Raw genomic sequence first — 13472 nt, 5'->3', positions numbered from 1 at the left:
ATTGGGGGACTGGGATTGACATGCACACACTATTGATCCTATGTTAAAACAGGTAACTAATGAGAACATCCTGTATAGCACAGGGAATTCTATTTAATGCACTGTGGCGACCTGAACCAAAACGAAATCCAAAAGGGAGGGGATATGCATGGATGATTCACTGCTGTAGGGTAGAAACCTACCACAACATTTTAAAGCAGCTACACTCCAGTAAAAATTAGTTAAAAAAAGAGTGAACATCCTTGAAATCATTTCCAGGTAGAAAACTGTGGGTTAATTTACTTTCATTGAGAAAGTTATGGTCATTTATAGAGAATTTAAAATCCCACCATATTACATAATACCCACTGGGCTCAAATGTGAGCAATTTTTATGATCCTAATTTGCCTCTGTGTGCCTTTATATCTTGCTCGGGACTTCTAGAAGATTCTATGCTTACACTAAAAATTTCCAAAGTCTGTTTCATACTTTGCCTAGTCCTATGTAAGTTGCTATAGCCAAGGGTTTTATGGTGAAGTAAATTAGAAAACATTATATAAAAATTGCCTTCTGTTAGAGGTTTACAAGGCAAGCTAGGATTTTAAAAACTGTAAGAAAGTCTGCATAAATTGACCCCTTTAACCCTAACTTCACATTTCCCAAACTTGTTTTTTCTCAGAACTCTTTCTTAATGTAATAATAACTCTATCTTTGATGTTATAAGATGCCATCTATTTAAGACAACTCGTTACTTTATGTACCACTAAGAAAGGAAAACACTGACAGCCTGCCTTTGATTTTTAAGACTCATTTAAATATACAGTTGACAAAGCACAAACTCAAGAAATAGTACTTTATTCTAGATAATGAAATGGAAATACGTATTCTAGTAATGAAAAATTAAAAATTTTGAAAGTTTTATTGTCCATTATTGTCCATTTTAGTAATTTTGGTAAGTCTATCAATTATTTTCTAGATTTCCATACACTGTCAGAAGCTGTCCTTTGAATTCTGATATAAACACATTTAATAGTATACTACCATACCACTTTGAGAGTCCCTTGAGAGTCCCTTGGACAGCAAGGAGATCCAACCAGTCCATCCTAAAGGAGATCAATCCTGAACATTCATTGGAAGGACTGATGCTGAAGCTCAAACTCCTATACTTTGGTCACCTGATGCAAAGAACTGACTCATTTGAAATTACCTTGATGCTGGGAAAGAATGAGGGCAGGAGAAGAAAGGGATGACAGAGGAGGAGATGGTTGGATGGCATCACTGACTTAACGGACTTAAGTTTGAGTAAGCTCCGGGAGTTGATGATGGACAGGGAGGCCTGGAGTGCAGCAGTCCATGGGGTCACAAAGAGTTGGACACGACTGAGCGACTGAACTGAACCGACCATACCACCTCATGGGCTTTCCAGGCAGCTCCATGGTAAAGAATCTGCCTGACAATGCAGGAGCCACAAGAGGCACAGGTTTGATCCCTGGGCACAGGAAGAGCCCATGGAGAAGGAATGGCAAGAAACTCTAATATTCTTGCCTGGGAAATCCCTTGGACAGAGGAGCCTGGCGGGCTACAGTCCACGGGGTCTCAAAGAGTCAGACATGATTTAGCAACATTAAAACAACAACAATATCACCTCATACATTTCTTTTTATTAACTTGATTTTTATTAGAGTACAATTGATTACAAAGTTATGCTGGTTTCTGCTGTATAGCAAAGTGAATCAATTATACATAAACATATATCTGTTCTTTTTTAGATCTTTTCCCCCATATAGGTCATTACAAAGTATTGAGTAGAGTTCCCTCTGCTATACAGTAGGCCCTCACTGCTTATCTATCTTATACATAGTAGTGTATATATGTCAATCCCAATCTTCCAATTTACCCCTCCCCTCATTCTTTCCCCCTTGGTAACCCTAAGTTTTTTGCCTACATTTGTGACTCTATTTCTGTTTTGTAATAAGTTCATTTGTACCATGCTTTAAGATTCCATATGTAAGCAATATGATATGATATTTGTCTTTCTCTGTCTAATGCACTTCACTCAGTATGACAATCTCTAGGTTTGTCCATATTGTTGCAGATGGCATTGTTTCATTTTTTATGGCTGAGTAATATTCCACTGTTATCTCAAGAAAAAAAACAAGAAATGTGCATACATTTCTTTTATCACAGTTGTAATATCACACATCATAGTTCTCACTCTAGATTTTTCAAGTGTAAACACTTTGAGACTTACAGGTAGCGTCAGGAGAAAGCACCTTAAAGAGAACTCCAGGGCTGACGGGGACCACATCCACTTGTCCTCACCGATCACTCATGATAAACTTCACTACAGACCGTGCTCCTGTAATCTGCCTCATGATGTCTGCATGTGTGAATTTCAAACCAGATGTTTAACGACTCTAGGTAGGATCCATATTCTCACTTCTTGGTATCTTTCTTCCATGTTCACTTGGTGTAAGATTAAGGTCATTATAAATCTTATTTATTAACAAGAGAACACTCTTCTCCATGCAGCAGCCAGGTGTAAACATTGTGTATTTGCAAAATCCATTTTGTTACTATGTTTGTTAGCAAATCGTACTTTCATTTGCCTATTTGTAAAGACTTCTGTTTGTTAAAATGACAAATGTAATTCTATAGAGACATTAAATCAGAAAAGCCACACAATTTGCTGGTGCTAAAAAATATGTCATTTTAATAATTAAGATACATAAATAAAGTGTTTATGATAGAAACAATAAAGTTGTCTCTCAATTCTATACAAACACTGAATTTCCAAGCAATTTGTAAGGAATATATTCATCTTCTTACATTCACAATAATGGTTGAACAATGATGTTTGTCACTTTTTAATTCTTATATTCTACAAATTCACACACTATTAATTTATAGTATTACAGTGCTTGATAATCTTGACAATATGAAATAAAATTCTTCTAATGGTATGTAGAAAATAAAATAAAATAATTAAAATTCATTTGTATAATTTTATGAAAACAAAATAATATTTTTTCTGTAAAAATAAATTATGTACTTTGTGTTGAAACATCATTCTGTTAAAGTGTTTAGAAAATAGTTACATTCACGTTTTGGCAGTGTGCTGAAACATTCTTATTTGCCATTCTCTCATGCATGATAAAGTGAGGTGCAAGCTGTTCACATGTGAGAAAAACAGCTTATTTTTCACAGGAAAGGAAACGACGTATGAAATAGAATTCACTTAAAAAACCCAAGTGTCCTGTGATAGAAATACAAAAATTCACTAAGAAAAAAGCATTTTCAAGGCCTTTGAGGTGATGCAACTTTTGACTAGGCTTCATCAAAGGTAGTTTTTAATCATGCTACCCTGTAAGTTCCATTAAATTGGCATGTCCATCAATTGCTGGTTAAAGTTCAATGCTATAATTTAAAACATAGTGTTTGGTCAACTGACTGAAGTACGACAGCTGAACTCTTCACTGACCACCTTTCATAAAGGAGCAAGAGAAACAAACATCTCCATTCTGCTTGAAGTGTGGCTCCCCACAGCAGCACCTTTGGCATGGAGCACGATTTCCATGGGGTAGCACAATATGAAACCTGTCTGATGCTGATGGCAGGGATCCGATTGAGCCAAATTTGCTGGTTCATCCAGAAACTGGTTGAAAACTCGGCACTGATTTAAGTTTAACCAGAGAGGAAAAATCCAACAAAGATCCAACAAAAATCCAACAGATCTAACAAAGGTCCATCTAGTCAAAGCTATGATTTTTCCAGTAGTCATGTATGTATGAATGTGAAAGTTGGACTATAAAGAAAGCTGAGTGCTGAAGAATGGATGCTTTTGAACTGTGGTGTTGGAGAAGACTCTTGAGAGTCCCTTGAACGGCAAGGAGAGCCAACCAGTCCATCCTGAAGGAGATCAGTCCTGGGTGTTCATTGGAAGGACTGATGCTGAAGCTGACACTCCAATATTTTGGCCACCTGATGCAAAGAACTGACCCATTGGAAAAGACCCTGATGCTGGGCAAGATTGAAGTCAGGAGGAGAAGGGGACGACAGAGGATGAGATGGTTGGATGGCATCACTGACTCGATGAACATGAGTTTGAGTAGGCACCGGGAGTTGGTGATGGACAGGGAGGCCTGGTGTGCTGCTATTCATGGGGTCGCAAAGAGTTGGACACGACTGAGCGACTGAACTGAACTGAACTGAAGACAGGAAGAAAATTTGTCCTTATCCACGAGAAATCCCTGAATGGCAGTTTGGAAACGAGCGTTCCTTCTGCTGTTTCTTCTTCGTCTTACTTTTCCTCTGCTTTTTCTCAGCCTTCTTTTTGCTTGGCTTCTTTTGCTTGCTTTCCTCTTTATACCATGGCCCCCAGACTCCCCCGTTGAGCCGAGGGTTACTTCTGGGGTCTTTGGGGGGGTACCTGACCGGCACCGCGGTTTTGTTGAACTGGGAGAGCCTGCGGAGGAGCTGCTTTACGACCCCGGGATACCGGCCGGAAAGGTCCACTCTCTCGTAGGGGTCGGCTGTGATGTTGAATAGCCACACGCTCTTCCCGGTTGACAAGGTAATGCGCTCGTTGTGCCATCGGTTGGGGCCCAGGTTGCTGAAGGACTGAGGGGGCACCCAGTCACTGTACCCCGGGTTCCCTGTGAGCAGCTTCCAGTGCTGCACCCTGATCGCGGACTGAATGGCCGTGTTCCAGATCCCATAGCCTGCAGCCCAAGAGCCGTTCTTCGCCTTGGTATAAATGGGGTCGATGTTGTGCAAGATGTCCACCCGGGGAGAACGAAGGCCTTCGCTGATGGTCTCCCAGACGTCATAGCCATCCAGCTGAATGCTCTCGTCGATCTGCCCTTCAGCCAGTGAAATCAGAGTGGGGTACCAGTCCGTGATGTGCACGAGCTCCTTACACACGCTGCCCTTGTTCTTCAGGAGCGGGCTGTGCACGAAGCCAACAGCCCGGATCCCTCCCTCCCAATAGGTTCCTTTGCTCCCTCTCAGGGGCCAGTTGCTTCCTCCTGCTGTGGGCTGACCACCGTTATCTGAAGAGTATATGATAATGCTGTTGTTGTAGAAACCGTATGTCTTGAGAGCCAGGGTCACATTATTAATTGCTTCATCTAGGCAGGAAAGCATGGCAGCATACCTGCGTCGGTTTATGTTGACAATGGACCTGTAGTGTTCAAAATACCTCCCAGGGGCTTGCAGTGGAGAGTGCACAGCTTGGTAGGCAATGTATAAAAATATAGGCTTTCTGGGGTCATGGGAAGCTAAGATTTGCTGCACTCTCTGAGTGTACATCTGTGTGGAGTATATGCCGTTGTCATAGTCCCAGGCAGCATTGTCATTTTCGTACAAGTCATAGCCACACATCCCAGGACTGTCACATTTGTAGTGTGTATAGTAATCGCCACTTCCCAAGAGGGAACCAAAAAAGGTATCAAATCCTCTCTTGGTGGGCATACATTCTTTTCTATAAAAACCCAAGTGCCATTTTCCAACCATATGTGTTGAATATCCAACCTCCTTCAGCTTCTGAGGTAGGGTTGCATTGTCCAGAGGTAAGCAGTTGGGCTGGGTAGGTCTTATGATAGAATGTTGAAGTCCGGTGTGTATCTGATACCTAACAAAAGAGTAAAAAAATGTGTCAGTGCAGGATAAAAGAGAGATTCCACAGAAAACAATGATTCTTCTATTATATAATGTTTCTATGATGATAAATGCTACTGCAAATAAAATTGATCAATTCAGTATTTCTCCTGTTGACCCAAAAGTCCTGCCATAATTAGCTACACATTTAATATTTGAAATGAATTTTCACTTTAAATCAGTACTTTTGAAACTAAGATTTCATTACTTATTTCAAAGTCTTTTTAAAGTTCTTATAACAGAATTAATTTAAACAAACTTTAATCATTTGAATAATTATATGATTCACCAAACTAATGTGATAAAGGAAAGAATGTAAGTTTCAGAGTGTTTGTAACCAAGCAGGATTCTGTGGATCCTACCATACAGTTGAGCTCATTTCACATACCAGTAAGGCAATGCTCAAAATTTTTTAAGCTGGGCTTCAGCAGTACATGAATGGAGAATTTCTAGACATACAAGGTGGATTTAGAAAAGGCAGAGGAACCAGAGATTAAATTGCCAACACCCACTGGCTCATAGAAAAAGCAAGAGAATTTCAGAAAAAAAAAATCTGCTTCATTGACTACACTAAAGCCTTTGGTTGTGTGCATCTGAACAAACTGTGGGAAATTTTTAAAGAGATGAGAATACCAGACCTGTCTCTTAAGAAACCCATATGCAGGTCAAGAAGCAACAATTAGACATGGACATAGAACAACGGACGGGTTCAAAATTGGGAAAGTAGTATGACAAGGCTTGTCACCCTGCTTCTTTAACTTATGTGCAGACTGCATCATGTAGAATGCCGGGCTGGATGAATTAAAAGCTGGAATCAAGATTGCAGAGAGAAATATCAACAATCTCAGATATGCAAATATTACTATTCAAATGGCAGAAGGCAAAGAGGCACTAAGAACCTTTTGATGAGGGTGAAAGAAGAAAGCGAAAAGGCTGGCTTAAAACACAACATTCAATAAACTAAGATCATGGCATCTGGTCCCATAACTTCATGGTTAATAGATGGGGAAGCAATGGAAACAGTTACAGACTTTATTTTCTTGGGCTCAAAAAATCACTGTGGACAGTGACTGCAGTCATGAAATTAAAAGATTCTTGCTTCTTGAAAGGAATCCTATGACCAATCCAGACAGCATATTAAAAAGCAGAGACATCACTTTTCCAACAAAGGTCCATATAGTCAAAGTTATGGTTTTTCCAGTAGTCACATATGAATGTGAGAGCTGGATCATCAAGAAGGCTGAGCACCGAAGAATTGGTGCTTTTGAAATGTGGTGCTGGAGAAGACTCTTGACACATGCCTTGGATTACAAGAAGATCAGACCAGTCAATCCTAAAGGAAATCAACCCTGAATATCACTGGAAGGACTGATGCTGAAGCTGAAGCTCCAATGCTTTGGCCACCTGATGTGAAGAGCCCATTCACTGGAAAAGGCCCTGATATGCTGTCAGACATGACTTAGTGACTCAAAAATAACAACAAGAAGGATCCTATGGGGCCTTCTCAGGACAGACCATGCTCCCCCTCCCCACCACCCTCCCCCTTCCATGTCCTCTCCTGCTTCTTATCTGTAGGAAAACTATACCCTTCTAGGCCTTCCCCAAAGTCCAAAGGATATATTTAATCAAAGAAGTGAGAAAATGCAGAAACAAAGGAAAACATTCAAGTATGAAAAAATAGTAATTTAGCCATTAAACAAAATCAAAGAAAATCAAAGTTTCTCCTCAGTGGCCATAAATAGTATTCTGAGCTTTATCTTTTAGCTATTTTGTAGACTCTGAAATCCCTACCAGGTGGAAGAAGTTAACTATATGCTGACCACAAGCACAAAGAACCCAGACCAGCTGGAACCAGAAAGTTGAAGATGTTGATTCCTGATTACATCACCATCAACCAATCAGAAGAATTTTCATCTTGGAGTTTGGGTCTTTTGAGCATTAGCTGCCTGGACTCCTTGTGTGGGGCCCTGCAATAAACACTTTTTCCTTCACCACAACTCAGAATCAGTAGATCAGCTTTACTGCACGCAGGTGAGGGGACTCAAGTTTGGTTTGGTAATATGCTGTTGTTGTTACTGTTATTTTTGGTCTAAAGAACTCACATTAGCTCCTAAATCATTTTTCTGAATAATTTATTTCAAGCTGATTTGAAAGTACTAAAAATACATGTAAAATTATGTAAAAACCTCCTGTTTGTCAAAACCTGTTAAATCTCTGTAGTGAGAAACAGAACATCTCTGAATCACAATATATTGTTGTTGAAAAGCCATTTTAGAAAGTGTTTTAGCTAGTGCTAAGGAAAGATTACATTTTTCCAAAAACAGTAGGAAATGAATCTTTTCATATGCTTCCCACTGTCTCTTTTTAAGAAAATTACATTCACTTACAATTTAGTATAAGAAATCAATGTAACCTTTCTATACATTGAAATTAAATGTATGTTGATTTCCGGCATTGTTCTCTTCCCAAGGATATTTGCCAAGGGCTTTTATCCCCCCAGAGAATGGTTATTATCACGTAAGTGTATGAATTTTTCAACTGGGTCAAGATGTGCCCACTAGTTCATGCCATCTTAAAAGTGGTTAATTCTATAGTTTATTATATAAGTTCAAAACAATTTTTGAATAGGAAATATAGATATTCTGAGAAAATGAAGTTTGCAAAAAGGGTTAGTGTAAAAATAAAAATATTCCTGGAATCAAATTACAAAGAGTTATATTGAGATAAAAAATAATTTAAAAAAATCAATTGAACCTTAAAGTCCAACATGTTATATATGCCTTGGATTGACTAGTTTATTTTTAAATGTTCAAATCATAGTATAATGCAACTGTGAGTTCTTTCAAAGTGTCAACTGCAGTAACAGGCTGAAGGTTTATAGAAGCTGTAGTAATGTCCAGGCAGCGTTCATATGGGCCCCGTCTACTCTGCTTATCATTTAGCTGTTGAAGTTCACAATGAATACAGTAATGAACTCCAAAGAAACAAGATTTTAATAAATATAATTTAGTCCTAAATTCATAAAGTATTATTGCTCTTGATAGTTTCTGATCCAGTTCAAGATCTAAAACATTAACTTCTAAAACCACTAATTTTTGTATAAGCACATGACAAGTTGATAACACCTATCAATATAAACATTGAAGATATTTAAAAAGGAGAAATCTGTATGTTGTGAGACTGTGGGGAAGGATTTGTGGACATGGGGAAGGATTTCTACATAATTGTCTCATGTAGAAAATGTACTTGGCCAGAGTATCTATTCAATACATTGACCAGCTAACCAATTGAAGTTTTTCTAATTAAAACTGGGCACTTTTTTGCACCCAGTACTAAAGGCAAAGAGAACTGAGGCTTTTGGAAAGTGTAAAATACAGAAAATGTTCACACAAAAAAAAGAGTAGGAAAGAGGTCTGCTGCTTTCAGAAGATGGTACAGTGTTGGCAGACATAGAAGAGAGTACTGAGCTATTAATCAACTGTGTGGTTTCTGTCTTCTCCAGCATAGAATGGTTTTCATATTGGAAAATTCAGAATCAACAACATAAAGGTTTGGCAGCAGCTCCTAACAGAAGAGAGCTTTTAGGGAAGCTCCATCTTAAATGAGTTCAAGACTCTGGGACCAAATAGATGTTTGATGCACCATTAGAGGCAGGGGTTAAGGGTATGTTTTGTTTTGGGAGTCAGAGAAATCAGGGTTTGAATTTGTTCAACTGCTTATTAGCCGTGTGACTTTAAGCAGTACTTAACCCCCTTGATCCTCCATTTCTTCATCTGTAAAAGAGGGATAATAATACATATTGGATTGCTGTAGCCCTGAAAGAGAGCACAGAATCTGATAAGGTGAGTGCATTCAATAAATGATAGCTTTTACTATTATTATTTAAGAGTTCTGAATCACGTTACTAACATATGTCTTTCAAGTTTTATAACTGACAGATCTTTCACATGCTTTATTGTGTTTAGTCCTTGTTACAACAGCGAGAAGTAGGATTGTTTACATTCATTTTATAGATGGGAGAATAGCGATACAGAGATATCCCCCCACCTCCTCCAATCTGCTTCGCCAGGCTGTGAAAAGGATTCCTGAACAACACAGGCTAAACTGGATACTTTTCCTGTCTCCTCAAGAGTTAAGTCCAGCACTTCTTAAAAAGTCAAGGAGCAGAGGAAAGATACTGTCAGTCTTGGGAAGTTAATCTAACTTTCTAATTAAAGATAGGAAAAAATTATAAACCAAATAGTGAGGCTTATGCTGATCCTAGAAAATTTGAGAATGTATTTTTAAGTAGATAATTTTTGAGCATTTTTAAGCAAATTCTGCTGCTGCTGCTAAGTCGCTTCAGTTGTGTCCGACTCTGTGCAACCCCATAGACGGTAGCCCACCAGGCTCCCCCATCCCTGGGATTCTCCAGGCAAGAACACTGGAGTGGGCTGCCATTTCCTTCTCCAATGCATGAAAGTGAAAAGTGAAAGTGAAGTTGCTCAGTCATGTCCGACTCCTAGAGACTCCATGGATTGCAGCCCACCAGGCTCCTCCGTCCATGGGATTTTCCAGGCAAGAGTACTGGAGTGGGGTGCCATTGCCTTCTCCTTTAAAGCATATCAGGTAGGGTCAAAAAGAAAAGTCCTGCCAAGTTAGCTTCATTTTCTTTTTAAAAAGGAGGAGAATTAAGAAAATAGCTTAGGAAAATGATTTTGTTGTTGTTTTGTTGCTAAGTTGTGTCTGACTCTTTTGCAAACCCCTGGGCTGTAGCCCACCAGGCTCCTCTGTCCATGGGATTTCCCAGGCAAGAATACTGGAGTGGGTTGCCCTTTCCTTCTCCAGGGGCCCTTCCCAACTGAGGATCAAACCTGTGTCTCCTGCTTAGCAGGTGAATTCTTTACCACTGAGCCACCTGGGAAGCCCCAGGAAAATGAGAGGCATTTGAAAAGTCTGCCCTTGATTCTTTCCTTATAAAATAATGGAAAATCAACTGGATGACAGCCCTGAATATTCACAATAAGGATGATCTTATTCTTTCATATCAGTTAATTGCAAAGAGAAAATTTTCATTAACATGATCTTCTCTGGTTTCCACAACTGTGTGGAACAGGCAGGGGGGTTCCATTTATTAATTCCATCTAACAACATCAACAATAAAAGGATGCTGAAACTCAGAGTAATTTAGTGGCTTTCCTAAGTTCTATAGCTGTAAGTTTTGAGTTATGTACTGGAATCCAGACTTTGGGCTTTGGAAACTTTCTAGTGTATACTCACAGCTACAGTTAGACCCATGTAAAGTCTGGATTAATCTATCTGCATTAATCTTCAATACTTACTCATTTCCTTAGTTAAGCAGTATTATTGAGTGCATAATGTGTGCCAGGAATTAAGTTTTTGTTTTGCTTTGTTTCCCCCCTACTCCCAGAGCTGTTATATTCAGTCGGTTGTAAGTAAAGATCCTACTAGTGATGAAGGTATGAGTTCTCTGAACCCTGGGATTGGGGGGAGTCAGCACCATCAGTCATGGAGAACAGCACTGAATGTTAACATCTTTTCTTTTTTCAGGAAGGAGATGGCTGGGATCTAGGGAAGTTCTTGATAAGAGTTTTTGGCTTGTCAGTGACATTGACTTGGCAACAACCAACTGGAAGGCCAATCAGATAATTGTTCAAAAGAATTACAAGATAGCACATTGATCAACATTAACTAACTGGCTGAGAATTCCTAGTCTGGAAGGTAGTTTCTGAAACAGCACAACTGGACCCTTTCTTTGGCTTCAACTCACAGATTATTATTATCGATCATTTGAATAAAGAAATAGAAAACATGTTTATTATCTAGGAGGAATAGTTAAAAGTGGATAATGAAGATTCAAAGTAATCTAAGTGACCTGAAATGTTGTTGAAACAAATACAATGAAATATACATAGAAAGTTAAGGAAGGGCTTAAAGACTGAAAAAGAATGTATCAAAAATATGTAGACTCCTGAATTAAGGGAGTCTTAATGGGCCAACTCTGGGAAAATGCAAGCATCAAAATAAACAGTATTAGTAATAAACTGCACCCACAGAATAGGATAGGAAACCTTGAATTCAAATAGGAAAAGTTTGATATGTAATGTGATATAAAATTACCTTCCCACAAAACACTTATTAATTGTATATATGGAAAAGAGTAACCACACAGTGGAAGTGCTCAATTAACACATTAATCAAATGATCAAAGTTAACATCATCAGTAATCAGGACAGATCAACATCTTGTGCCAGCAGATGAGATGCAGTGAGAAGAACATAGCATTGATTCTACAGTGTTCTACTCGAAAGTACACAATCTGAATCTAATCCTCAGTAAACATCAGGCAAAACCAAACTGAGGGACATTCTACAAAATAACTTGCCTAAAATTCTCAAAAGTATCAAGCTTATACAAGGCAAACAAGGACTAAGAAACTTCCAGTTTGAAAGAGACTGAGGAGTCATGATGAATAAATGAAATAGGTGATTCTGAATTGGAATGTTTACAATAAGAACACGGTTGGAGAACTGGCAAAACCTACATGCAGTCTGAAAACTAAATGTGAATAATAGTGTTTTCATGTTCTTGATAGCTGTGTTTTGGATAATGGGTAACTATCTTTGTAGGACATACACAATAAAGTGCTAGATATGATGGGGCATCAGGTTGGCAATTAACTCTCAAATGGTTCAGGAAAAAAAAGCTATTTATGTTGTTCTCTACTTGAAGATGTTCTATAAAAACAAGATGGTTTCAAAATTTTTAAAAAGTAAGAAAATGTAAACAAAAGGCATTACATGTTAATTTTAAAAAGTCAACCGCCTACATGTTATTTACATACTACTATGTAAATAACTGTGGAAAGCTGAATCTATCAGACTATGAATTTAATAGAAAGCAAAAAAGATAAAGAAGAGCTCAAGTATATATACTGTACTATTTTATTAATTATAATAATTATAGAAATGTATACAAAATAGAAATTAAATTAGATGAGGCAAAAATAAATATAAATAGAATTTCTGGCATTTCTTCTTGCATTCTAATGAATTATCCCGCGTTGCTCTAGGGTGTCAGGACTACATTTGCAGATCACTGATATAGAAAGGAGATTGTAGACAGATGAAAAGCGAAAACACAGATTTTTTAAGGCTACTGAAGTAGTTTGGGTCAAAGATGATGGCAGCCTGGACTACCATCTAGTGGCAGTAAAAATGGAAGTGGATAGATCAAATATATGCTTTGGACTTAGAACTTTAGGGCTAAATCAGTGAGGGAAGGGTGATGGAAGGACAAAGGAGGAAAAATCAAGAGTGACTTCTAGATTTGTGGCTTTCAGAACATGGGGAATGGTAGATGGACCATCTGGTTTCTGTTTCTGTACTATATAATTGGGACTAATGGGTAACAAACAGTACAAGGAGGCAGATTTCAACCCAAAGCAGAAAAAAAAAAAAATTCTAAGAAAGAGAAGAAACAAACACCAAAAAAATCTACCAAAGATTCTATAAAAGGCACACCTGAACTGGAAAAGAAGTACTAAGTGACACTTAAGGGTCCTTCTAGAAAAATTCATGGGTCAAGGACTACAGCTTAGCATTTCCATAAAGAATTCCATATAAGCTCAAAGCAGCTTTACAAAACCAAGTTTATATTATGTACAGACAACTGACAAAGAAGTTTCCACAATGTATCAATATATATTTAACTTCTTTTGAACAATATAAAGTTAGATTAAAAGATAGGTTTTTCACATAATATATTCTGAATACACACTGTAATCATGTCTGCTAAAAAATAAACTAATTTTGAAATTTAGTGGACTTTTTTTG

At 38.1% G+C, this 13472-nt stretch overlaps 1 protein-coding gene across 1 annotated transcript in view; it reads right to left on the bottom strand.

The window, feature by feature from the left end:
- Positions 1-1632: 1632 nt before the first annotated feature.
- Positions 1633-13472, bottom strand: part of ARSJ (arylsulfatase family member J) — a 79958-nt gene continuing 68118 nt past the window's right edge. Inside the window, exon 2 of the mRNA XM_061164143.1 lies at positions 1633-5611. Coding sequence (XP_061020126.1) covers positions 4213-5611 — 1399 coding nt within the window. The 3' untranslated portion in view covers positions 1633-4212. The remainder of the gene's footprint in view (positions 5612-13472) is intronic.

The sequence above is a fragment of the Dama dama genome, chromosome 17, assembly GCF_033118175.1.
Source record: "Dama dama isolate Ldn47 chromosome 17, ASM3311817v1, whole genome shotgun sequence".
Taxonomy (NCBI): Eukaryota; Metazoa; Chordata; class Mammalia; order Artiodactyla; family Cervidae; genus Dama; species Dama dama.
The sequence above is the reverse complement of the archived record's forward strand: the minus strand, read 5'-3'. Positions and strand labels throughout refer to the sequence as shown.